Source organism: Trachemys scripta, chromosome 5 (genome assembly GCF_013100865.1).
Source record: "Trachemys scripta elegans isolate TJP31775 chromosome 5, CAS_Tse_1.0, whole genome shotgun sequence".
NCBI lineage: Eukaryota > Metazoa > Chordata > Testudines > Emydidae > Trachemys > Trachemys scripta.
Genome location: NC_048302.1, coordinates 29,949,209 through 29,975,745, shown reverse-complemented (window position 1 = coordinate 29,975,745; position 26,537 = coordinate 29,949,209). Strand labels below are relative to the sequence as shown.

The window sequence follows — 26,537 nt, the reverse complement described above, 5'->3', positions numbered from 1 at the left end:
ACCCCAACATAAACTTGAGAATATATATATATATATATATATATATATATATATATATATATATATACACTTACACATATACATATATGTGTATGTATGTATAACTTGTGCCCAGCTGGTGATGGCACCAATGGAGCACCAATACTGGGAATAACAGTGGCAGAAACCTAATGTTCCTTGGTGAGTTGTAGGAGACAGAGTTATTGGTGGCCACAAAGTCATGCAGGGAAGGCTTTTAACCTAGTGCTGCTATTAAATTTTTAAAAAATCATAGTCTGATATCTGCTTTTATTCTCCAGTGACAACCTTAGCAACTCGCTCCCATCTGTGATTATAATGGTGTCTAGAATTCAATATTCAGTTTCTGGACACCTCAAAACCAGGAAGTTGTCATTAAATAGGAGGGAATTACCAAGAAAAAGCAATAAAAATGGTCAAGGGACAGAAGGGATTAATTAAAGAGGAAAGATTAAAAGAACTAAATGCTCATGCATGGCCCGTGATGATTACGGTGTGATATGAACCATATAAAGGTATCTTGGATGGTTTCAAGGAAAGGAGTAATTTGAAGTTAACCAAAACAAACAAACTTAATGTCAACAAAAACTTCCTAAAAGAGAGATCTGTTAGAGTGCTTATATATACACTATATTCAGTAGTGTCAGAAGCCCAATTAGGAGCAGGGCCCTGAAGTGTCTGTGAAGGGAGGAGGTGGAAGCTCTATTGTCTGTGTCCTTTTAAAGTGTATTAGAGAAAGCAGCATACAATTTATAGTTTGGAGCAGACTCACTGAAAGAGGAATAGACAAGATGATCTAGTAGGTCTTTGCAGTCTCTAATTTCTATGATTCTGGGTTAGAACTGGGCAAAACATTTATGGACAGTCATGTTAAATTTATTTATGGTTCATTTCACATGGTTTCAAACCTCCAGAAATTTGAGAAGACTGAACACTTTTCCCCTCCCCCCCCATATATATAATGAACTGTGAGAAAACTTGGCAAGCTGCCTGTGAAATTTGAAAACCATGCTGCTGGAGAAAGTGGTATTCCTATTCCCTGTGCATACACCAAAACAAATTCCCCAAAATATATGAGCTAAAGGGAGACCGCAGAGCTGGGACTTTGGAGGTCCTGCATTCTGGTTCCACTGTCACTGCTGAATGGCCTTAATAATATTTTGCACATATGCAGCACTTCACAGAGATGATTTAGTTACATATTTAGCTAAATTTATAAATAGGTAAATTAACTTAGTTACTGCTCTCCATATGAATGCATCATTTTGTAATTGGGGCTGTGATATTGGAAGTGGGCTTCCTACATAGATCTCTGCAATTTGTTCTCTGTTGAGTTTCAGCATGGTCACAGGCTCAGCTAAGTCAGTTAATAAAAGCTCAGTTAAGGTTGTTGGCCTACGGTGCACAATTTTTCCTGTAGTCAGAGTTCAAGGAGAGGGGTCAGAAAGAGAAATAAAGGTAACGTAGATCGCAGAAATTAAACAAAAAATCTGTATTTTAATCTTTTGGGATTTCATTAAGATCAAGTTGCTTTGTTCAGTTTGGTCCTCACTCCATGTTGCTATCAAATGCACTGATTTGTTTCAATGGTTTTTATATTTAAAAAAAAAATCCAAATAAATCTAAATATTTCAGTTTGACACTTTCTAAATTCAATATTTTGATTTTTTATTGAAAGTACTATTCACTTTTCACTTTGAATTGTATTTCTGTTTTTAACTAATAATAATAAATAATAATAATAAACCCCTCAAATGAAAAAAATGTTTTGGATCAAAAGAAATATATAGTTTAACCCCAAATGAAATTTTCAACTTTTTAGTTTCACTGAAAAACCTGAAATATTTTCATTTTAGGTTGACCTGAAACAATTTTTGTTGTTGTTTTAATCACCACACTGAAAAAATCAGTTATTTGCCCAGCTCTAATGGCAGAGGACTATAACATGGGATTAAGCGGAGAGTGGATCTGTAATTGCTTGGGCCAGGTAACTGAGAGAGGCACCTTCTCCCACCTCCACCCAGTGCCTCACTGGCATGACAACCCTGCCCCGTTCCCAGCTTTGTTTTTTCCTTTAAAGAGAAGAAGGGAAGCTGGGAGTGGAGGGAGGAGGTATGAACAGGAAGAGTGAGCAAAGGTGTAGAGTGATTGGACCTGAGAATGTTGATCAAAGGCCGTAATAGTGAGAAATAATTGCTCTGATGTGTTGTGCCCAAATGTACAGCCTGAGCTAATAGAATTAAACTGACTACAAATAAAAGATAGGCAGGGTCCAGTCCTACTCCCATCGAATTTTAATGAGAATTTGATCAGTGAAATCAATGGAGGTGGGTTCTCGCACTAATTCTTGGGATATGTTTAATCTGATGGTCATTAGGCAACTTACATAAAGATTGTTACACCTTCTAAATAAGAGCCTAAGTGTAGAGAGAGAAGAAAATATATGGAAATATCCCAAATCAGTTAAGCAATAACTTGCAAAGACCTACTTATATTTCATCAATGCAGGCTCTCATGCAATGGCATCTTGGTCGAGATCCTAATCATTCCATCTTTTCTGAATAAATTAGAGCAGATTATTTACATTGCATGTGTTAAAATAATTTCAATTAATCATGGCCTATAAATATCCAGACTAATTGAATCCGTTTATTTTTTATTATGAAACACTGAGCCCCTCACACACAAGTCACAACAGAGGACACACCAGCATTATAGGACTCATTTCATTCCAAAAGAGGTGTCACCTTATTCTATATAACCTTTATATTCAAGGCATAGGGAGAAACAGACAGTATTTGGGACATTCCTTACAGCTCTTCCTGTAACTGCTTGCGGAAAATTAAACTTACTATTTTTCTGAAAAGAAAAATGCCCAAAAATATGTAAACATAATTGTGTCTGAACTGTGTTAAAATATGTTCAGGAAGATGGGATGGTATTATGGCTAATGTGCTGGACTGGAACTGAGCAGATCTGCATTCTGTTCCTAGCTCTGCCAAAAACTTCCTGTGTGACCTTGGGCAAGTCACTTAATCTCCTTGTGCCTCGGTTCCCTATCTGTAAAATGGGAATAATAATACTTGTTTTCTTCCACTCTTTGTAGCTGCCTTAACTAACTTAATTATTGTGTTTTGCCTGTGAGCACAGAAAAATATCGGTTATCCTCACAGAGAGATCTGTATTTTAACACTGGTAAAACATAAGTTTCCTAACATACATGGACTTAATTTTTTTCATTAAAACTTGCCAGCACAGTCACAAAATCTACTCACATGTTCTTTACTATGTTGATGGATGATCATTTTTAGAATTACTGATATTTCACTCACCTTGGAAACTTTAAAAGGCTATTGTAACAAGTTTTTATGCTGTTCTCACAGGCAAGAAGTACATTGTTTTAACATAATTGGGCCATAACCATATTTTATCACCCATGTGTAAACATGGATTTTATTTTTATTTTTTTAGTACACAAAGGGTCTAAGATGCAACAGACAACTTCCAAACGGTGCCGTCAGGTGAGACTTGTTCCTGTACACCATGTATCTCTTTGTACACAGTTGATTGGTCTTTTTGAAGTAGAAAGATGGCCCTGATCCTGATCTGAGCTGCTGTTGCATGCTTCCCCCAGCCCTGCCCAGAGAAAACAAACACCATATAAAGGATACAGAGAGAAGAGCTGGTGTTTGACAGCTGGCTAATTTTCTTGGCTTTGGGCATAGGCGGCGTAATAATAGCTAAGTATGTTTGATAGACTGCCCTGCTCTTTCACTGCTATTAGGAAAATACCTTGGGAATTATTAAACAAACAAAGGGAAAAAAAACCCTTAGCATTCCATGCACGAAGGGTGTGACTGCTGAAGTAGGAAAAAAAATCCTGACATCTCAGTTCCTTGTGTCAGATAATTCCTGTTTGCCTAACAGCTATCTCAGAGGTAAATTGGTCCCTAGTGCCAGAAAAAACACTCATGGGTTCCTGTGGGTTCTGAGGCAGGGAAATGTTGTTATTCTTAGGGCAGGGTCCTGAAAACACTATCGGGCACAGTGCTTATTATTGGGCTGAGTCCAGGTGGGAGATTGGGCCCTTAACTTTAAAATATGCAGTTGAGGACAAAGAATTTAATTAGTCCCTCAGAGCAGTTTATCTCTAAGACTTCAAAAAGCTCAAAACAGCCAGCACGTACAAAACTGTAAGGACCTGACCTGAAGGCAATAGCCTGCATACCAAGACCTGATTCTGAGCAGCCTTCTGGCCCCCCTTTACACTGCTCTAACAGCAAAAAGGGCAGGACCAGCTAGATCTCTCCACTGTGGAAGCCCCCTTCCCCTGTAAGGAATGACCTTGAGCTGCCCTCCCACACAGCCCTCAAACAGGGGTGTGCCCAAGCGATGAGTGAAAGGTGGTGTGTGGAATATGCCGCACTGCAGCTATTCCAGGCTTTCAGATGGCAACTTTGGGAGCGTTGCAGACAACTGTAAATTAAAGGCAAGGCTAGTTTGTGTCAGAGGTTTATGCTAGCAGCCCTATAAGCAGGGGCGGGTCTATGTATTTTGCCACCACAAGCACGGCAGTGAGATGGCTTTCGGTGGCATGCCTGCGGGAGGTCCCCTGGTAACGCGGATCCGGCGGCATGCCTGTGAGAGGTCCGCCGGTCCCGTGCCTTCGGAGTACCCACTGCCAAAACCGCGGGACCGGCAGACCTCCCGCAGGCATGCCGCTGAAGGCAGCCTGACTGCCAACCTCACAGTGACCGGCAGGCCGCCCTTCGCAGCTTGCCGCCCCAGGCACGCGCTTGGTGTGCTGGTGCCTGGAGCCGCCCCTGCCTATAATTTAGAATGTAGCATAAATTCCCCTTTTTCCCCCATATGCTGCAGCCAATTGAGCTTGGTTGCATCTGAGAATCAGGACTCAAGACAGTAGGTGCTCAGGATATAATAATAATAACTGATATTCTGTACCAGTGAAATCCATAGAAAAACTTCAGTTGGCTTCATTGGGAACAGTCACAGATGAGCACATTCAAGACAAGACTTTATATAGTCACATTATTTATAATGATTGTCATCTGCTGTAGAACATGGCATTTTGAAATATTCCGTGTTAGGAAATTTTGTATTAACATCAGCAACTGCTTACTGTACATTAAAAGGGCACTGTTAACTTTGACATCTACTCTTTTTTTTTAATGAGTTACAAGTACTTTCAGACATAACACCTGTTCTCTAATTCCCTGCTAACTTTTGTGATTTTCCTATTTAAAAAACAAAACAAAAATCTTCTCCCTTGTTGCTATGTGAAAGACCCACACAAACAGGGGAAAGTGACATACGAGGCGAGAATAAACATTGCAATACACAAAGTAAACTGACAAAAAAAGAAAAAATATATTCCCACTTCTAATCTCTTTCAGCTAAAGTAGTCTTCAGTGTAGCTTGTAATAACTGGAGGTAACACAGTTTCACACAGAGGCATGGTTTAAAAGTTCATGGTGTCCTTTTAACCACTTTATGAAAATTATTATTTGTATTATTGTATCACCTAGGAGCCCCAGTCATGGACTAGGATCCCACTGTGCTAGGTGCTGTACAAACATAGAACAAAAACAGGGTCCTGCCCCAACAATCGAACTGTACAACAAGCAACAGCAGATGGATACAGACAGATGGAGTGCAAAGAAACAATCCAACAATATTGGTCAGCAAGGCAATGGTATCCGCACCGGGGCAGCCAAACCATTGTCAAGCTTTTTGTGGGCATCACACCAAGGTGAGTTTAAGGAGGGATTTGAAGAAGGATAATGAGCTGGCTTTGCAGATGTTTATGGAGAGTTCCTCCCGAGCGTGAGGGGCAGCATTAGAGAAAGCTTGAAAGTATTTGTTTGAAAATTTAACAAGTGGCCAATGGAGGCTAGTATCATTTGTGGGAGTAGACAATTTGATTGAATGAGAAATGGTACGCAGGATTCTGTAAAGGGCCTTGAAAGTGCATACAAGCAGCTTCGTTTGTGACAGAAAATGGGGCACAGTGGAGGATGCAATGAAAGGGATGATATGGCCATAATCGTGGGCTAGTAGAATGATCTTTGCAGCAGCATTCTGAATGGATATGAGCAGGGCAAGACTGCATTTGTCAAGACCAGAGAGAAAGATATCAGGATGTGAGATGATGAGAGCTGGGACAAGAGTTTGGATGGATAGAAAAGGCCGCAACTCTAGAGATGTGGTGCAGAAAGAATCTGCAGACATAGCCTGGATGTGAGGCCTTAAGGAAAGGTCTGTGTCGAAGATAATGCCCAGGTTATGAACTAGAGTGACAGGCAGGATAATGGGGGTGTCCACAGTGATCAAGAAGGGAGGTAATGAAGAGGGTTTGGGAGCAAGTTTGAGCTCTCTTTTAGCCATGTTGAGGAGATCTCAGAAAGACAGGCTGAGATTTTAGTTTGGACAGAAGGAGACAGGTCTGGAGAAGAGAGGTTCATCTGTGAATCATCCTCATGGAGATGGTAGTTGAATTTTGTGTTTTGTGGATGAGAATACCCAGAGGTAAGACGTAGAGGGAGAAGAGAAGAGGACCAAAAAGAGAGCCCTGAGAAACCTCCACAAAGGAGTGGGGTGAGGAAAATCCTCTGAAGGACACCTTGAAGGAGCAATTAGGAAGGCTGCTATCAAAGAGTGAGAGGGGATTTGTTAGCAGCCTTCAACTACCTGAACGGGGGGTTCCAAAGAGGATGGAGCTCGGCTGTTTTCAGTGGTGGCAGAGGACAGAACAAGGAGCAATGGTCTCCAGTTGCAGTGGGGGAGGTCTAGGTTGGATATTAGGAAAAACTATTTCACTAGGAGGGTGGTGAAGCACTGGAATGGGTTACCTAGGGAGGTGGTAGAATCTCCATCCTTAGAAGTTTTTAAGGCCCAGCTTGACAAAGCCTTGGCTGGGATGATTTACTTGGTGTTGGTCCTGCTTTGAGCAGGGGATTGGACTAGATGACTTCCTGAGGTCTCTTTCAACCCTAATATTCTATGAAGAGAACTAGGAGAGGACAGAGTCCCAAAGCCAAGGTACGCCTAGTTGGCTATAAAAAGGACTGTTTTAAATATAAAGCTGGCCAGTACAGAACATCGCAAGTGTATAATGAAAACCTGACAGGAAAAGGGAGAACACCAAGCTGAAAGGGCAAATCTTGGAACTACAAAGCTCAGCCCCACAATTTTTGTTTAGATGTGGCAGTTAAACAACACTAATGGGAGTCTTGATGTTGAATGTATAATCCGCTCTGTGAAATGAATGGGAATAAGGGAGACTGGCTCAAACATAATAGCTATTATACCAAGATTAGGGCATAGGGGATCTCAAAATAAACTACCTAATTGGTCTCAATTGGAGAAATTGACTGGGGAATATGCATCTTTCCAAAAACTGGGTTTGAAAATAGGAGTTTTGGAATTCAAGCAAAAGGTCTATGTACTAGAGTCAGTGGATGGGGTAGGCTAGTACTCGGAGGTGGTACTGAGAATTATGTGTCTCAAGTGCTTGGCTGACTGGTTTTTGCTCACGTGCTCAGATTGCCAACTGTGTAGGCTTGGAAGAATTAAATGTTTATTGGCAAAGGTCAGTAAACAAAAATTTCACCGTATGCACACAGCCCAAGAAAAAGTATTTCCATTGATGATCACTGAAATTTACAGATGGGTAAAGTAAGAAAAGTGCTGCTTGAGAAGTTACTAGAGTTTGATTTAAGGATTTTTACTTTGTGTGATGTTGACAATTCTGTGTTAATGGTTATAAAGTTTTAACCTTTCGTATCTCAACATGTCATTGTCTGAGACACACACCCATAATGTCTCACAACTTTGATAATTTAAATAGATTAGAAATAAAAAAACGTAAAACCCATAATTTTGCATATTATTTTTAAATTGATAAAAATTGAAAAAATGCTTAAAATAAACATCATAGTATCAAAATTATTAAAAATAATTTGAATTCTTCCAAGCCTATGTACGTTGGGGTCAAGAAGAAATTTTCCCTCAGGTCAGAATGACAACAACCTTTGTTGGGTTTTGCTTTCCTCTGCAGCATGGGGCCATGGGTTGCCTGCCAGGATCATGTTGGTAGATCTTGCTTAATCAATTCCCTGCCATTGCAGGGACCTCAGGCTTTGGGACCCTTCTATTCTCTGCTTCTGGCACATGAGAGTTGTAATATTTTGGTCCAGTTTCAGTTGTCGGGGTTTACATGCTGGCTGGTGCTGGTGGTCCTCTCTGGCCTTACACTCTATGGATGAGCTACTAATTTGTGTGGATTTCATTATGGCTAATATCTGTAATAAATGCCAAGAATTATGTCTTACAAATTCAGTCTGTGGAAATTTCCTTTAAAAATATGTCCCAGGTGATACAAATGACTTTTAGGCAAAATCTATTTTGATACCCCAGGTCTCAGAGGGAAATCATAGCTGTTGAAGCTGGGATTCACAAGACGGGGACTGAGGTGCTGCATTGGAACAGGAGCACTGGAACCTGGGTCTCTCACCGCCCAGGTGAGTGCTGTAAGTGGTGGGAGATAGTCATATTCCCTCTCTCTGGGCCAGTGCTTAAACGACACCTATTGGATGTAGTGATAGCCAGGGGAATATGTAGATTGTGAATCCCCCTGGGACTTAGATGTGAATTGGGTGAAGAAGTGCTTAGTGTTGTCAGGATTTAGGCAAGACTTCAGTGTGCACATGCCAGCTGCTGAAATTTAGGCACCTTGGGGTGCTTTAGAAGAGAAACATAGGGACATCAGGTGCCTGCAGGGTTAAGTGGCAGCTGAGCAGGGGTGTTGTGAATGCCAGGGGCATATAAATTGGCAGTTACGCACCCAAGTCCCCCTTGTGAGCCCCACTCTAAAGCTTTTAAGGATCTGAAGCAAGAATGTTTCTGACAAGCAGCAAATAGTAAAAAGTGGAACTATGGTTGCAAAAAGTGAACCAGTGGAACTAGTAAATGCTGATTATAGAAGGAAACTGTAAGGGGAAAAGGAAATCCGTGTGAATCCTCTACAAAATGTGACTTAGAGTTCAAAAAGACCCTTGTGACTGCTCCTGGTTTAGCTTAACTGTATTTTGAAGCCCTTTTTATATTGGACACAAGTGCTAGTGCTTATGGGGGGAGAGGGAGAGACAGTGTTAACATAAGGACTATCTGAGAAGATATTGGGGAGAAGAAACAATGAGAGCATGATCTCCTCATAACTGAAACAAGCCACAGGGCTCTAAGCTTTGGCTAACCACTTAGGTCAAAGGGGTAACTCTTACAATTTCCATTTCTGTATGTGGTCCATTACAGATCACTTAAGATTATTAAGCAAATCTAACTTTTATTTTCATTGTGGATGTGGAGCTGCTACCAAGAATATTGATCTGCTGTAATAATCTTATGAACACTATATGGGACCCGGTCAGTGAGGTGAAGTTACTATATATTGGATAATGACTTTCCCAAATCAATGCATTAATCTAGCTTAATAGGGAGCTGTTGGTAAAACAGGTAGGAAAGCAACACAATGGATCTAGATAGTGGGAGATCCTACCTCTAAATCAGAGGGGAGTGCAGTGGGTTGTGAGTTTGCCACCAAGCTCCTAGAGGATTTTGGAGTGCCTATAGGGGCTTAGACCTACCTACATCTCCATGTGGAAGATGGATTAACACCTGGTAAAACAGATGTACTTATAGTCTGTTTTTAAGACCTATTTTTGTGAAAGGCTTTTGTTCTAAATACTTTGCTTTAAGACAAGGTAATATATTAGACCAACTTGGTGAAAGAGACAAGTTTTTGAGCTACACAGAGCTCTTCTTTGGGGCTATTTGGTTACTGGATACACACTGTCTTTGCTCCCAGAGGGAAGAGAATTGCAGGTATTGAACACAAGTTAGATTTACTGAGGCAATCACGGCTGCAATAGAGGGAGCTACAGCCCAGTCGGAAAATAGCATGATTCCATCCCAGATGCTGACCTGAGGCCCGAGAAGGGGGTAGAGGTGCAGTTAGACTGTAACGGTGATAGTAACAGTGCAATGGCGTTATCTCCCCCCAGACTCCATGAAATATACCGTATATTCAGAGGACTACAACAGCATGAAGCAGTGTTACACACAGTGTGAGAGAGTTCTTACGCACTTTGTAAAGCTGCACCTCCTTGCAGTAACAGCAGCTGTTCTGGCCTATACATGGTACACCCAGAATTTATTCCAAACCTTGACCCGGACTGAATTGCATGATCCATAGCCATTTTAGTTTGTCATGCAGACTTCTAAGATGTTTGTTTTCCTCTTGCAACTTTTCAGTCTACCCGTGTGCAAATTTAAAGAAACCCAAACCTCGGTGGATTTTGATTGTTTATGGTCTGGAAAGACTGCAGTGAAAAGCCTTGTGATTACAGTACACAGGCGTACAACAATGGGTAATGGCAATTGTGATTTAATTAGCAAGGGAGTTTTATAGTAACCTGGTGTCTGGTTTTCTTGCCTACAGAAATAATAAATAGAGATTTCTGCTACATATGGTTTTGGTGAAAGCCATGTGGCTCTCGGTTAACTAAAATTCCCCTCAGACATTTGAGAAACACAAAAGGAAGATTTGGAACAGTTTGTGTTCAAGTGTAGGGACATTAAGTGATGAAATTAATCAATGGCAAACATTTCCAAAATGAAAGTCTGTTACATCCTAGTTACTTTAGAAGCTCCAAGGTCAACTTCATCAGCTTGGCACCATACAGCCTAAAGTATTTAGTCTGATGCAAAATTGTTAAAAATTAATTTGTAAGAATTATAGGATTCCTGTTGTCCTGATTTGTAGAGGCATTGATTGGAAGTTGCAAGTACTTAACAACTCTTTAAACATAGTGTCAACTCGAAAACAGTTTACTCTATCAGCTAGTGGCTTGAAGCCAATAGGAGTCTTTTCATTGACTTCAGTGGGGTTTGGATGGGGCCAAGACCATTATCATACAAAAGCATCGTTGTTAGGGGGAACAAGTGGCAGATATCACACAAACATCAACTCCTCCAGTAGCTAAGATGCAAAGGTGGATGGAAAAACTACTGTTGTGTTTTCTCCCTTTGAGAGAACACGGAATCTGGGGTAGATTCTGCTGGTGAAAGCCCTCTTCTGTGTGTGGCTGTAAGGTTTTGTCTTAGAGCTAAATTGAGTCAATCAGCTGTCCAGCATGCCATGGTTTGTTACCACACTCTTCAGACCCTTTGTCTAGACTCATCTCTTAAGGAACCTGACTATGAAAACCCCAGGGAGGCTTTGCTTTCAAAAATCCCATCCAAATTGTTTGAAGTGTGGCAATCAGCGCTGGCCCACCTTCCCTCCTATTAAAGCTTTACCAATAGTTACAAACTCTGCACTGGGAACAGACTTAGGCCAACTCAAAGTTTTTTGAAAATCCCACTTATTGCATTTTGATGCGAGTGGAAATTAAAAACAAAACCAGGGAGCTCAGTTGTACTCAGTGCCTATAAGATACTCTTTATTTTCAGTCAGTTTGGGAGGAAAGTTAACATTTCTTCAAAAACTTAAATTATAAGCCAGTTAAAATGATATACAGTACGTTTGATAACTGTTTCCATTAGAGTTTAGCACAATATCTTCTTGTTGACACTTCGAATGGATTTTTCAGGAGGATTTTCTTTAGAACCAGCTATGCAGTTGTTGAACAATAAAGGAAATGGGTAGCTATAAACAAGGTCTTAAGGTTCTGTTCAGATCTCACAGTCATCTGCACGCCTGGAATGTATGGAAAATGGTAGTCTCTGCTAGTTACATCCCCAATTAATGAACTCCATGTGGGCAGACCCTTTTGTCCTTGTTAACTCCCACTCACATTGGTGACTCTCTGCATGGATTCAGGGTGTGAGCTTGCATAGAGCTCATTGCAAGATCAGGAACTTTGGCAGGAGGACTGAGAATCATGCAAAAAGATGACCCAACAAAGTTAAATGTTGTCTCCTCTACCAAAATTGAAGTGGACCGAAGAAGCTCACAGTCACCTTAAATACTTTCTTTTTTTTTTAAACCTTTTGCAGGGGGCTGGTGACAATTCAATCGACTCCATCAATCAAATCAGACAGAGTAATCACTAGAGGTGAGTGAGGAACTATCATCGAGGGGCTGTTTGGAAGCTGAGCCATTACATGCTGTACACCAACAAAGTGAAAATGTAGCTGTTTACAGCAAGAGGCAAAATTAATACTATAATGTTCACTTATTTAAATGTAAGGATTTGTTTAACTCATTCAAGCATAGACAGTGGCATAATATTGTTGTATACTGCAATACTGATGAAAGGTCCATTCACTACTTCCAAAATTAATCAAAATCCAGAGATCCCAACTTCTATTGGTACATGCCTGTACATTTGCATGTTGAATGGGCAGAAATAATGCACTGACCTGTAATATACCATCTGCACTAACAAAACTTCCAGATGCCCAGTCCTAATTGCAGAATGATTAAAACCTGAGTGGGTCTTTCTTCTGTGGATGGAATAGATCCCTATTCTAGCCATTTTACCAGGACCTCGAAAGGCTGTAATATGATTTGGTAAAACAGTTAAAGCGTATCTTAGTACAAAGTATATTTTAATCCTTTTAGGATGAACTACTAAATCCAAAACCATGGTAGATTTATTGGGACATATCTCGTCTTAGCGAGAGTTTGAAATAAGGCCTTTGACATCTTGCAATGTCATCCTTATGGACAGAGTGTGCAAGACTAGACACAGGTTTTTGTTGAAACCAGAAATAACTTTTATAAGATCATACATAATTATACATTGCGCTTACATTAGTAATTTACATTTAATTATTTTAAAAGGTCATAAGGCCTTTTGTCTTCTTCCCCTTTTTGAAATTTTAAGGTTGTCTTAATAGATTGTTGTTCTAGGTAGTTTGCTTCTAACTTTCTTAAAGATAAGTTTGTGAAATTTAAAACTGATCTCAATGCTGATAGTAAAGCTTTTTCATTTAAAAAAGGCTAGACAAGCCAAGTGGAGAAATTCAACATTTCTCCATGGAGCTGTACATTTATCACATCCAAAATGGATGACTAAAAGAAAAAGCCCAATATTCTGACAAATACTAATTCCCTCTAGAACTAACATTTTAGCTCTAAATGTTGTAGTTTTCTGAGCAGTCGGGCAAGGACCTTGTACAGGTGCAAGATTCAATGGTCAGTTATATTTCAATGCATTAGAACTGACTCACTTGTGCTGCTTAGATGGGTTGTAACAATTACTATCAGCACAGACTGTGGCCCATCCTATTGATTGTCAATTGCAAAAGCACCTCGTTGGCAGTGCTCAGCATCCTACACTCCCAGAGAGATCAATGGGAGTTGATAGTAGGCAACATCTTGCTAATCAGCTAGTGTAAACTAACTTAGGCCTCTGGCAACCCATTGAGTTACACACCAGTGTACACCAGCTGAGGATCTGGCCCTTTGTTTTCAGTCATAACCTCATGAAAAATATCACACTAGTATTTAGGGCCAAAAGATAGAAAATGTCAGGACACTGCTGATTTATCAGTGGTCACCAGCAGAGGGTCAAAAAACACACTGAGCTCACATACTGTATTTTAGCTTGAAAGCACAGCTGCCATTTACCTTGCAACTGGAATCTGTAAATATAAGAAACAAATACATTAGAAACCACACACCTTTACACAACACAGTACTAGCAATATTAAGGGATGCAGCGCCTACTCTACATAACTGCCTTTTGTTAATATAGATACATCAGAATAAATGCTATTTGATATGTAACACACCCTTCTTTAAAAGTCAATGGCAGTAAAATAGCCAAAGTTCAGGTCCAGGCCTCAGTTAACTTCAAATTATGAAGTCAGACAAATCGCACAGCATATCCTTATCAGTGTAATGGTAGCACTATAGCAAAACACAGAACAACAGTTAATACTACTGCTGTGAGCTGGAGATCTCTTCCGATGACATTTAGCCACAGTTAGCTCTCCCACTCCCTCCCTGCCCATTTAATATGAGCATCTTTCAGGCATGGTACAAGGTACTTTGTGTGTGATAAAGGTATGTGGACAAGGAATAATACTAAAAACACCCAATAGTGGCTTGAAGTTTGCATCCTTACAGACAGTTGGCATTATTTTAAGTAGAGTTTCACTAGGATTTGCACAAAAGTGAGCTAACGAGGTGATCACTGTCCATATTTTCCACTTTGGCCCACCGTTTTCTTTTAACTGGATAGGAATAGGATTGAAGGGAAAGAGAAATTGTATATAATCTTTGCCAGTCTAGTGGGTGTTGCTAATGTTCTTCAGAGCAGCGGCCTTTCCTCAAGCTCACATCATCTAATCCAATGTCCCCGGTTCTGCCTTTCCCTTTTTCACCTTTAAAAATAACCTGGGGAAGGAAATAAGACACAGTCAGATGTAAACTTAAAAAAAAGACAAGAATGGCTACCTGTTCTGAAGGGCCTCAGGGAACTTAGAGACATATCCCTGGATGCTGGTATTTGTAATGGATAAAACACGTTCAGTGATCTCTAGAAGTGTGCTTACTCTGCTGATGGAAGCAGAGTTCAGCTTTCAGGGAGGACTCTGTCTCCAAGAGTGGTGAACTTCTCTTTAGATATATTTAAATCATTCCTCCCAGTAATCACTTTATCCATTGCTCTAAAGAGCCATCGTATTTTTTGTAGTATTTTGAAAAGATTTTCCTTTCCACATCCACATTGCAAATTGATCAATTTGAACACTGAATGTACTGTAAGCTGGATCGAGAAATATTATCCCCTATATAACATGCTCTAAGCTTCTGGGGAAATATGCTAATCTAAACTTTGACTTCCTACAACATAATGCTGCATATCTGCGTTTTAAACTGAGAACTAAAAATACACCTAGTTGGAATGAGGGAGAAGCTCAACAGATTTAAAGTAGGATGAAGAGGAGAATATAAGGGGAGAGGACCATGGCAGAATAATATGCTGTAGAATGATCCCTAAAGCCAAACGGGTACTAAACTCTAGCTGAGCCCATTTTATATTTATTTTAATCCAGCCATAATCACCTGCACTGCTGCGATAAAATCGAAGACTAAACTGTTAACATGAGCAAATGTTATTTTGTCCATGGTCTGAAAATTAATCAAACATTCCAGCAAGATTCCCTCCTTAGATAGGAGAACCTACATGCTCCCTAAAAACAAACAAACCCCAACAGGATATGTACACAGTGACTCTGTCAAAACTAGAGTTTAGATAAATTCATGTAGGATTTTGCTTTATTACTGATGTAGAAAAAAGTCAATACAAAGGCAAGATCTACTATCAATTCTGTAAAATAATGTTTACATTCCCTTTAGGCTTTTCGGATTAATGAGGGAAGTTAGAGCAAAAAGAGTGTGTGTGTGTGTGTGTGTTTAAATTTTCAGAAACAACGAATAGTTTTTGATGCCCACTGGAGGCACCTTAAACAGACCTGATTTTTCAAAAAGTGTTGGAGAGCCTATAGGTGTCTCAAGATGGGCATCCAAAAACTGGGGTACTGAAAATCATAGCTGATGTTTTAAAATATCAGCTATCTCACAAATGCATCTTGTTCTTTTATATTTGTTTTTTCTGTGATAGAGGGGCTGTTTGCTGAGTTATGGTGTGGCCTTATTCCGAGAGCCTGTAGACTATTTTTAAAAGACTAAGGAGCAGGTGTTTATAAATCCATCTCTAGGCGCTGTCCTCCTTGTTCACAAGTTCTAGTGACCTCCTATGTTTGTTTACCAATATAAAATACTCTGCCTGACTGAAAACTAGTTAGTATTTTTACATACAACGGAGGAAAAACATGTCCACTGTCAGGCATGAATTAGTAAAAAAACATGGGCTATTCAGCCTCCTATACTAAAACACTGAAAACTGTATAGACAGCTATACTTACACTTTTAATGCCTGAGTCTTGCAAAGTTATTTGTGTTTGTCTCCAGCCCTGGCCACCATTTCTTCCCCAAACTGCAGGTCCATGAGCACCATTTTTTCTTAAAAACACTTGGAGTAGACCAGAATGTAGTCCAGATACCTTATGCCTAAAGGACAGACACAAGTCCCCTGAATGAGCTAACTGGCCAAGTGGCAAGACCAGACGTGCTACTTTTCCCTCTTTGCCTTTGGGTTCAGAGATAGTCACATACTGTCCACCTGCAAAAGAAAAGGCAGCTCTTTTTAAATGGTTCCAAGCATGGCCAGTACCTTACACATACTTAATGTGCCATCAATCTTGAAAATGCCTGTGTCTTGGGGATTTCAAACGCCAGGATTTCTTAGAAATCACTGTTGTAAATGTGCTGCATTAGCTGTGGTAGAGGAGATTTAAATTTCCGTTACAAGTCATTGACTCTTCGATAACACTGCTACATAGGAAACTTCACTCAAAAGCTTTAACAATAAACTAAGCCTCTAACTATTATTCTAGATAGCAGTTATGAAATGACAAGATTTAAGCACGCAGTAAAATTTTTGAAAATTCCCATTTGTCCAGAATGTACAAGTATTATTAAGTCCCATTTTCAGAGGTGACTTAGGCATTTAGTAACCTAAGTCTCATTGCACTCTCCAGTGTGTCTTATGTTGGATTGTTACTGTACATGTGAACATCATTCAAAAACCCATTAATATCCCCATCCCTTTAGGGAGAGATACCTGCATATAAATATACTGCAATAAAGGAAAACCAGAGGACCTCATGGCAACATTTATAAAAGCCAAAATCAAACATGTAAGCTCAATAAATTCTTCTAGTGATCCTTTTTATGTAGGCTGCTAAAACTGTGATAAATGAGACTTTAGGTCTTCTAAAAATCCCATAACCATACCAAGAGGATTTTAAAAAAAAAACTTTGAACTCATTGAAGCTAGAGCAGCGTTTTGAAGTTGGAATGAGACCCAACTCATTTTTTGCAAATCTGAGCTGACCAGAAAAAAAATTACAAAACAATAATAGCCCACTGAGAACTCCACGTTCTAACCATAAAACAAACAGTTTTGATATCACAGCAGAATGTCAAAAATCAAAATTCACTTTAAAGGTCTTAGTATTAATTACGTTATAAAGGTTCCATGAAATCTGAGCTGTTGAAGTCAGTGAGCCTGAAAATGCTTTTTCCATATTGTAGAGATGTACAGAATTTACTTAATTATAATAGTTTAACCTTTTACTCTGAAGTTTAGTCGCAGTTTTAGTCGAACTAGATTTGAATATTTCTTGTTCGGTTTGATCATTAATGTTGCATAAATGTTTGTTCTAAGGAAAGCTATGATGATTTTCTTTAAAATCATCTCTTTGCAAGAAAATATGAATGTGATTTTTAACAAAATAATGTGCCAAGACAAAGCAAACAATTGAATTTAAAAGAAAAAAGTTCATGATCTCGGCCTTCACTTCAGCAAAGAATTTAAGCATATGTTTAAAGTTAAGCATCTGCCTGAATTCCATTGACTTCCATGAGACAATTACATGCTTAAATGCATTGCTGAGTTGGCTATGCTTTGTCTACACATTGTTTTTGGAACAGTACAACTAAATTGGTAGAAAAAAAAATTCAGTTAGTTCAGTATGACCCTCTAGCATGGACAAAGTTATACCAGGATAAAGGTGCTTGTTATTCTAGTACAAACACCTTTAAACCAGTAGAACTGCATCCACTCTAGAGAGTTGCACAGATTATCTAAATCAGTAGGAAAACATTTAATTAACTTCATAGTGTGTGTGTGTAGACCAGCCCCTACAAGAATAGACCTTCATAGGTAAAGACCTTCACTTTTTTTCTACATACAAGGTAAACCTAAAGAAACAGCATAGCACCTTTATCAGAAACTGCATTTTAAACCACTTAAAAAAACAACTAAACATCAGGACTTTGAAAGCCAAGAAACAATTGGCCAGCTGCAAAGAATAAATCTGTGAAATGATTGGGGTTTTGTTTGGTTGGTTTTAACAATTTGTAAGTAACTGGTAAAAAAACAAAAATTATATATATATTATATATAAGAGTTCCAGCCAGCTAGCCAAGTGATATTTTTGAAACTACTGCTTTTCAAAACAATCCTGGAGTAAACAAAATTAATGCACTTTATAAGTGAGTACACCTAATCAAAAACTCATTGTAGGCCACACTTGGTTCCAGGACACAAGCATCTTAAAAGTTATCTGTATGTAATGCTAAATTATGTCTTTTCTGAGCCTGAGTCACATGAGAAAGGAGTGGTGCTTAGAGGCACCATACCAATACAGGTGGAGGGGAGGGAAGGAGAGTGTGTGGAGATCATGCTCCTTACTACACAGGTTGAACAGGTTTAATCAGTACTGCCCCCAGTGCAGCCACCCTGGTGTACAAGGATGATGGCCCTGACCTGACTCCATCAGATAAGGATGCCTCTATTGCAGTGCTGGAGGAAAGGACTTCCTCCATCCTCCCACCCACACTGGGGCTATGATTTAACTCACAGTATTTTACAACCAGGGAATGCATTTCCTTTCAGTGTCTACAATCTGGTCACATGAGGCATTCTTTCTATGATGTAATCCCATAGGGTCTAATGGAGAACTAAAGAAGTGTGTCTAATCTCCGTCCCTTTGGTGAGAGGGCTGAAGGGGACTGCATGGTCAGGACTGTATGTTTAAAACAGAACTTCACCATATAGCTCTCAGTATTATGTGGAGCAAATTTGGCAGCAAAAACTGACTTGCGTCCAGCCTTGTTTTTTTCCTAAACTCAGTCTATTTTTTTTGTAGAGAGAGCAGATTCTCTGAGGTGTATCAGTATGCAGTGGTTCACCGCCCTGAGTGAATACCAGCTCGGATCCAGAAAGAGCCTGTGATTTGTGGCATGGTTCGTTAGTGCCCTTTTTTGTTCCGTTCAACTCAGTATTCCAAGGTCCCTTTGTGCTACCCGAGATGTATGCTGTAAATTTTGAAAAAATCTACCCTCCTTCCCTTATTACAAAAGTATGTACACAGGAAAACTGTTTTAGTAAAATTTCGTATTGGATTTCTGTAAACTACGCTCTGACTTGGGAATGTTAAGGTAGAAACAGAACTTTGTATTTAACAGTAGAGCAAAAATTATTTCCAGCTTTGCCCACAATTTTAGTATTACCATACAAATAATTATGTTGGCATGGCAATTTAAAAAATCTCCTCATATCCTTGAACTATAGATTTTACTTCAAATAGGAATAAATAAATTGGGCCACATTCCAAGTTCTATTCTTATCTTCCTTAATTGAACAGGAAAAACACTGTTCCTTCATAGGCATTCCTATCTAGAAGATATAGGCTAACAAAGAGCCAGTTCCCCAGTTGAGGTACAGTGGTGTAGTTCCATTAAATTTTGTCATCAACGTTGAAGTAGCAAAACCCGCACTACATTTAATGGAAGCAGGTCCTAAAACCATTGAGTTGTAGGCCATTTCTTAAGCTACTGTCAATTAGCAAAGTTTTGAGAATCTCCTTCTGCTCATGGGAGCAGGCTTGGGTTCTTAAATTAAAACAGGTGTGACTGGACAAAGTTATTGTACCTGATGGATCTCTAAGTGGTTCCCAGTGCAAATCATCATCTTTATCTTTGATCCATCCACACAGACCACTATCGAAGTTACAGCTGTGCACCAGGACACCTGCAAAGAACAGACCAGAAAGACACATAAGAACAGTCCTTGAGCCTTAGGGCTGGTGGACCACTCACCAACTTTCTGACTGGATTTACAAGCCATACAAAAAGAAGCTACAGCAATATTAACAAGTACTAGGCAAATAACAGTATCACTTAATATACTCTTTAGAGCACAAACCTGTGTTAATAAAACCTACATTTGTAAAGGAAGAATGAGACCAATTAGTTGAAGGGACACAGTTAAAACAAACATAGTATGAAACCAGCATAACTGTATCCTGAATTGTAAACTTGATAAGTACCTGGATCGTCGTTTGCTTCATCCTCATCTGCACTAATCCCTTTTTCAATTTCAAATATTTCAAACAGATTATTGCTCACTCCAGGCTGTCGTGGTACTGGAAGAGAAAGTAATTTTTAAAGAAATGAATGAGGTAGATAAAAATAGTCAATGACCTACTTACTTATCTTTAATAAAAGCCCGAGAGAAAGCCTCAGGCTTATGCTCTTCTTGATGAATTCAATATATTTAATTACATTTCACATGAAGATTCATAAACTTCCCGCCTCAGTGATTTATGCTGGAACATTTGTCTCTGTAAAGGGTGATTCAAAAAATTCTGAAGGCTCTGCAAACAAAGGGCGTTTAAAAAAAGTTCTCCGCAAATACATTTTCAAATAAATAAAACAGTCAAATGTGCTCTCTGCTAAAGCCTCATCTGCCTTAAATCAGCATCTCAGAGGATCTGGATTACTAACTTTCACTGACAGTAATGGGAATCTGATGTCACACAGAGAATCTGCAATACCCCATGCACCTGACCAGCGCACAATTAGACATAGAACCATCACACTATAAAAGATCAGAATAAAACTTGATAATTCCTAAATGATGATCAGGATTATATTTTGGAATAGGTGATACGGTTTACAATACTGCTGCCTGACGGTCAAACAGTAATCTGAAGAGATAATTGAGCATGCAAAGGAGAAAATGCAAGGTCTGAGGTTTGTTTTAAACTTATTTCAGTTGAGTAATAGTCCACCAAAAAATCCAGGCTTCTGCCTCTGTGCTTTTTATCCTTCTTTGGCACTGTTGGTTACATTTATTCTATGCAAAAACCTAGCTTAATGTAGCAAAATAATAGAACCCAGGTCTTCTGTTTACCAGAACTTTACTTAATACATGTGTTGAGTACTGCTCAAGAGAGACATTGAGGGACACTGGACAAATAAGTGACATAGCAGCTTGCTCCCAGTCCCTCTCCCCCACTGCTGCTGCCTACACCTCCTCCCACCCATCACCCAGTCCCATCCTTAGCCTCCTCTCCTCCTTTTCCCCAGACTGCACATCATTCCGTTCCAATGCAGGAGACAGGGCGTTTCCAAAGGACTGTGGATTTGAGGTCACAGCCTCTTGCTGTGGTGCTTCCCAGTCCTGAGAGCTAAGCACTGTGTGCACGTGGGAGAAGAGGGAAGGAAGAGGGATGAACCCCTCTGAACACAATGCCGCTGCTTTGCTGTGTGATCTTGGACAAGTCACTTATCCTCTCCACACTTTATTTTGCCTACCCCATAAGGATGTTGCAAGCCCTCACTAAAGAATATTAAGTGCCAAACTAAGTTCTTTGGGGGCGGGGACTGTCTAGTCTGTGTTTGTACAGTACCTGTCATGGGGCACTGGTCTCCGCTCTACTGCAATACAAATTATAATCACAGACCTCCCAAGTGCCACACATTTCTCTTTAATGTCACACTTGCCTCCGTTTTCTCACACACTGTGAAGCAGCATGAGCCAGAATGTCTCCTGGTCTCATCCTCAGGCACAAGAGAGAAGGGGGGATAGACAAGAAGCTCCTTTGCTGCACATGCACTGTTCTCTCTACTTCCTTCCTAAGAACTTCCAGCACAGCTGGAGCAGGCGAGAGACTGGAGGTCCAGCCTACACACCTGGCAAGACCCACACAATGGTCCGGTTACAGATGTCACTACAGTGTGAATTGTGGGAACTGGGGATATCAGTTCCTGTATTCCCCATTGCTTCTCTCATTTTATGCACATCTCAACCCCTGCTATACTCATTGCCTTCACTACACCCTTTTCCTAGCTCCTCCAGTTACCTGACTCTCCGCTGCTCTAGAGCCAAATGCCTCATTGACTTCCCCTCTTCCCCTGGCATGAAGGACTCAAAAATGGCTTTGGCTAGAAGTATTTTTCTGAAACTTTCCAAAAAATATCTGGGGGCAGAGAGCACTGATAATTTCAGCCCAAAAGAGATGTGTGAGAGAAAGTTATGAGCAGTTTAAAAGGGGAGTTTAGAATGGAAGCTGGAATTCAACCATAATCATAGCTGTCACTATAATACAGGCCCTGTGCCCTAGTTGCTGCACTCAGCTGTATAACTACACAGAAAGGAAAGGGCTCCTTGAAATTAGAAAGACTCTTGAGGGATTCATATTTGCAGAATATGGAATGGCTGCTTATACTGCCACTTAAATACACTGACCTTGAAATTCCAGACTAGTTCCCGGGACCCTTATTATACTAAAGGTTCTCGGTGCTGCCTTGACTCAAGATATTCTGTAGCATTCTTCTAACCACATCTGTGTGCCAAATTTTAGTTTTCCAGATACAGTACACAAATGTTGTGTCTGAAGGACAGCTGTAAGCTGTAGCTAAATCGATTATTGCACTTGTTACAGCTGTCTTGAAAATTCCTCTTCCAACCACACATCTAGCACATCATTAATGACAGTAGTAATGCATTTCAGACTTATCCTCAGATATTACAGCTCCCCGTGGTGCTTAGAATATTTATGGTTTGATTTAATTATTCACGCCATCAAAACATAAAATAAGAACTAGAAGCATGCTTGCAATTCAGTTTTAAAATAAATTCTAAAACATACCAATAGGCTTTTTAGATGACTGAAAATAAAGATGAATTTAGTGATTTAAGATTCTGACCAGAAATGAATATGGTTATTTCTATTAAATCACACCCAAACTGAGGAAGAACACGCTTTTTAGCCAGAGTCTTTTTTGCACTGGACGCAATGTGTAAATAACACTGTTGAATGTGTACTCTAACTTGTCAAATCCAGGGAACTGGAAAACACTCAGTAATATAAACAATCTTAAATCAGGATCAAATAGATTTTATAATATATGGTTACAACTTTTGGAATTTTAACAAAATAAACTGGTAATGTTAAGAGCTTGACCAAACACAAATACGTGCTTTAAAAGGTAACAAATTACATGTTATGAAGAAGATATTTTTAATCCTTGTATGGAACATACATATATGTTAATAATCAAGAAAGCTCCCCCCAGACCAGGACACACCAACTCAAAGGGGCACTAAACCTTGCCAAAAAAACAGACATAAAACCTGCAGACATATCACCACCATTACGATGATTGATCACAACACACCTTTCAAGATCCATAGGTTCTACACATACTGATCACAGGTGATGTACCTCATCTAGTGCTCTAAATGGCGTAATAAGAACTGTGTGGGTGAAACGAGACAATCACTACACTCTTGAGTGAACTCACACAGAAAAATAATAAAAGAGAAAAACATCATATTGCTTGTGGGCAAATACTTTTCACAAAATGAGCATGCCAGCTCTGACCTCTCAATCCTCATCTTCAAAGGAAACCTGCACAACACCTTCAAAAGATGACCCTGGGAGCATAAATTCATAATTGTGTTAGACACCAAAAAGCATGAACTCAATAAAGACACTGGATTTATGGCTCATTACAAATACCTAGAACCCACTAACCCACGTTTCTCGTATGACTGCAGAAGTGTTAACTGCCCACTTCACCCCGAATGGTCCCTTGCAACATGTTAACTCCGTATGATAATCAATCTGTTCCACCTCGTATTTAGCTGTGACACTCTCAGTACCTTTCCCAGGTCTGCGGAAGAGCTCTGCGTACGCTCTAAAACTTGTCTCTCTCATCAACAGAAGTTGGTCCAATAAAAGATGTTACCTTACCCACCTTGTCTATTAATCAAACAAAAGGTTTGAAGGAAAAAAAAAAAAAAAAGAATCTGCAGTAAACTGAATATTTTCCCTCATATTTCGGTCAGCTTTAAGAACAGCTATTTTTCTTATTATTTTCTTCCATTGTAAACTCTTTAGCATTAGGAATGTCTTTGTCCATTTGTAAAGTACTGTAGGTCATGTTCTTATACTCTCACTTGTGTTGAATAACACCTACTCCACAAATAGTCCCAATGACTTCAGTGTGACCCTGTTTGCAGAGCAAAGTATAGTGTAAGTAAGAGTATTAGAATTTGGCCTTTTTATTTATAGGGCAATACATCATTTTTAATAATAGTTTTACTATTTTGTTTTTAACATCTGTTTTGCTTATACATTCATTTTCTTTAGCGTTAACATTACAAAAAAGCCCATATAAAAGCTCTGCATATCCTGAAAATAGTTAATATTTATGCTATTGCATGGTTAGTGTAAGTCTAATATACAAATGGAGATAATCATTAACCTCAGCAAGCCACAAACCAAAATGGAAAAGCTCCAGAAAAGACTCTGAGCCCCAGGCGTACTCCTTCCCCAAAACCCTATCAAACAAATGGCATTTGCAGCATGCCCATGTTATTGAGTACAGGCTATTTCAAACCAAGGAAGGGAGCAAGTTTCAGAGTCCTGGGGCCCTCACTGAGAATGCCCTGCTCTTCTTTTATAATGAGGGTGATCCAGCTTGAAGACCTCTTCCTACTGGAGCTATGGCAGTAAGGCACCGGGAAAGAGACGGTCTTTCAGATAGGCAAGTTTAGCAGTAATGCCTACACAAAAGATTTAAGATCAATTTCAGCTAGGTGCTTAAGCACATGCTTAACTTGAAGCATGTGACTAGTCTGATGGATTTTTGTTGAAATTCTTAAAAATCCTTAATGGGAAATTATCTGCCAAATGATATTAAAAATTCTAATCGCTACACAGGGCATTACAAACAAAAGTGAATCAGTTTGAAAGATACCACAGAAATGTTTTTAAATGAAATAAAACAGAATCAGTAACTATCAAAGGGAGTATTCTGAAAGTCCACTGGCAAAGTAGTATAGAACTAGAGTTGGATGAATAGTGAAAAATAAGTTTTCAGGAAAATGCAGTTGAATAAAAACTGCAAATTTGCTTTCGCATCCAGAGATCCATTTTATGTGCTATTCACACTGAGGAGCTGGTGCGTGGCTTGGGAGTTCATTGGGCTTCACACCAGTGGATGGAGCAGCACTGACACCTTATAAGAGAAATTTTCCATATGAGGAGAGATTAAAAAAGACTGGGACTTTTCAGCTTGAAAAAGAGCTGACTAAGGGGGAATATAATAGAGGTCTATAAAATTATGAATGGTGTGGAGCAAGTGAATAAAGAAGTGGTATTTATCCCCTTACATACACATGAAGCAGGGTTCACACAATAAATTAATAGGCAGCAGGTTTAAAACAACCATAAGGAAGTACTTCACGAAGTGCACAGTAAACTTGTGGAACTATTACCAGGGGGATGTTGTGAAGGCCAAAGTATAACTGGGTTCAAAAAAGAATTAGATAAATTCACACAGAGTAGGTCCATCAATGGCTATTAGCTAAGATGATCAGGGACAAAACCCCAGCCTCTGATTGCCAAAAGCTGAGAGTGGACGACAGAGGATGGATCACTCGATAAATTGCCCTGTTCTGTTCACTCTCCCTGAAGCATCTGGCACCGGCCATTTTCGGAAGACAGGATATTGGACTAAATGGACCATTTTATCTGACCCAGTATGTTTTTATGACCCTGCCAGCTTTCCTCTACTAGCCAGAATCCAAGGGAAACTGAATGGCCCTGTAATTTCCCTCTCCTTTCCTAGCACTCTATAAAGAGATGTATGGTGGAGAGGGATTTGCAAACACAAGCAAATTGCCTATAAACTTCTAGATCTTATGCACCCGCTGATTGTTGGTTACAATTGCGATGGGTCAGTTCAGGGAAACGGTCTCCTTTCAGATACATTTATTATCTTCCCTGAGCTTGCCCCATCAGCCAATATGATGCAGTGTCACTTCACCCCCATGCTATCAGTACCCAGGACCAGTATTGGTGAACTCCCTGTCCTATTTTGATCTACTGTAACCATTTAACATAACAAAGTTCACCCTGTTAGCATTATCTTTCGCAGATTTTCTTCCACACATTGTAACCCCTCCTCCCCCAACTCAGGGCAGGAGTTTAGGGAGACTGATCAGCAGTGCATGGCAGTATGACTCTGCAATAGCCATACTCCCTATTCCCTCCCATGGGAACAGGGAGTATTTTGGCCCCATTCTGATGTCCCTGAGTTATGCAGGTGCCCTGAGAGCTGTAGGACATTCTGGCAGATCTTTGTACCTCTAGAGGTTAGGAGGGTCATGCCCGCTGCCTGCTACATGGAGGCATTTTATCATTTTGCCCACCCCACTTGCAGAATGAATTGCAGGAAATCTCACATGGGAGATGATCGTTTCCTGGCCCTTACTCAGGTTTTCTAGCTTTACAGGACAAAAAGGTCCCCAAGTCACTAAATGAAATTCCACTTCCACTCCCTGTTTACCATATAGACATGAACATTCAAGTATAGCAAGTTTAATATAACTATGTATAATTTAGGGCCCCCACACAAAGATTTCTCCAAACTTCTTCCAAAAGACCCCTCCTAATGTTAATTTCACAAACTTTGACAATGCTTTAAAAATGCCCCTTTCAGTGCTGGATTCTAATGAAAGGAATGTGCACTCATATCCAGCAAACAAGGGGGCTACCATATA

The 26,537-nt window shown here is 39.7% G+C and overlaps 2 protein-coding genes across 14 annotated transcripts in view; one reads left to right on the top strand and one right to left on the bottom strand.

Annotated features, from left to right (window-relative positions):
• TBCK (TBC1 domain containing kinase) overlaps positions 1–19,536 on the top strand; it is a 232,523-nt gene extending 212,987 nt beyond the window's left edge. For 7 of the 9 annotated variants that reach the window (XM_034770803.1, XM_034770808.1, XM_034770799.1 and 4 more), the window contains 2 exons: positions 3,490–3,539; positions 5,565–5,694. The gene's annotated coding sequence lies outside the window, so the exon portion shown is untranslated. Of the gene's footprint in view, positions 1–3,489; positions 3,540–5,564; positions 5,695–12,093; positions 12,153–18,825 lie in introns of those variants that run through there. The other 2 variants (XM_034770805.1, XM_034770801.1) reach the window with 2 other exon arrangements.
• The window catches only part of NPNT (nephronectin), a 90,109-nt gene continuing 77,883 nt past the window's right edge, over positions 14,312–26,537 (bottom strand). For all 5 annotated transcript variants that reach the window (XM_034770821.1, XM_034770816.1, XM_034770818.1 and 2 more), the window contains 4 exons: positions 20,008–20,103; positions 19,611–19,709; positions 15,976–16,232; positions 14,312–14,443 (listed from right to left, as the gene is read on the bottom strand). In XM_034770821.1, the coding sequence (XP_034626712.1) occupies positions 14,348–14,443; positions 15,976–16,232; positions 19,611–19,709; positions 20,008–20,103 (548 nt within the window). In that variant the 3' untranslated portion in view covers positions 14,312–14,347. The remainder of the gene's footprint in view (positions 14,444–15,975; positions 16,233–19,610; positions 19,710–20,007; positions 20,104–26,537) is intronic.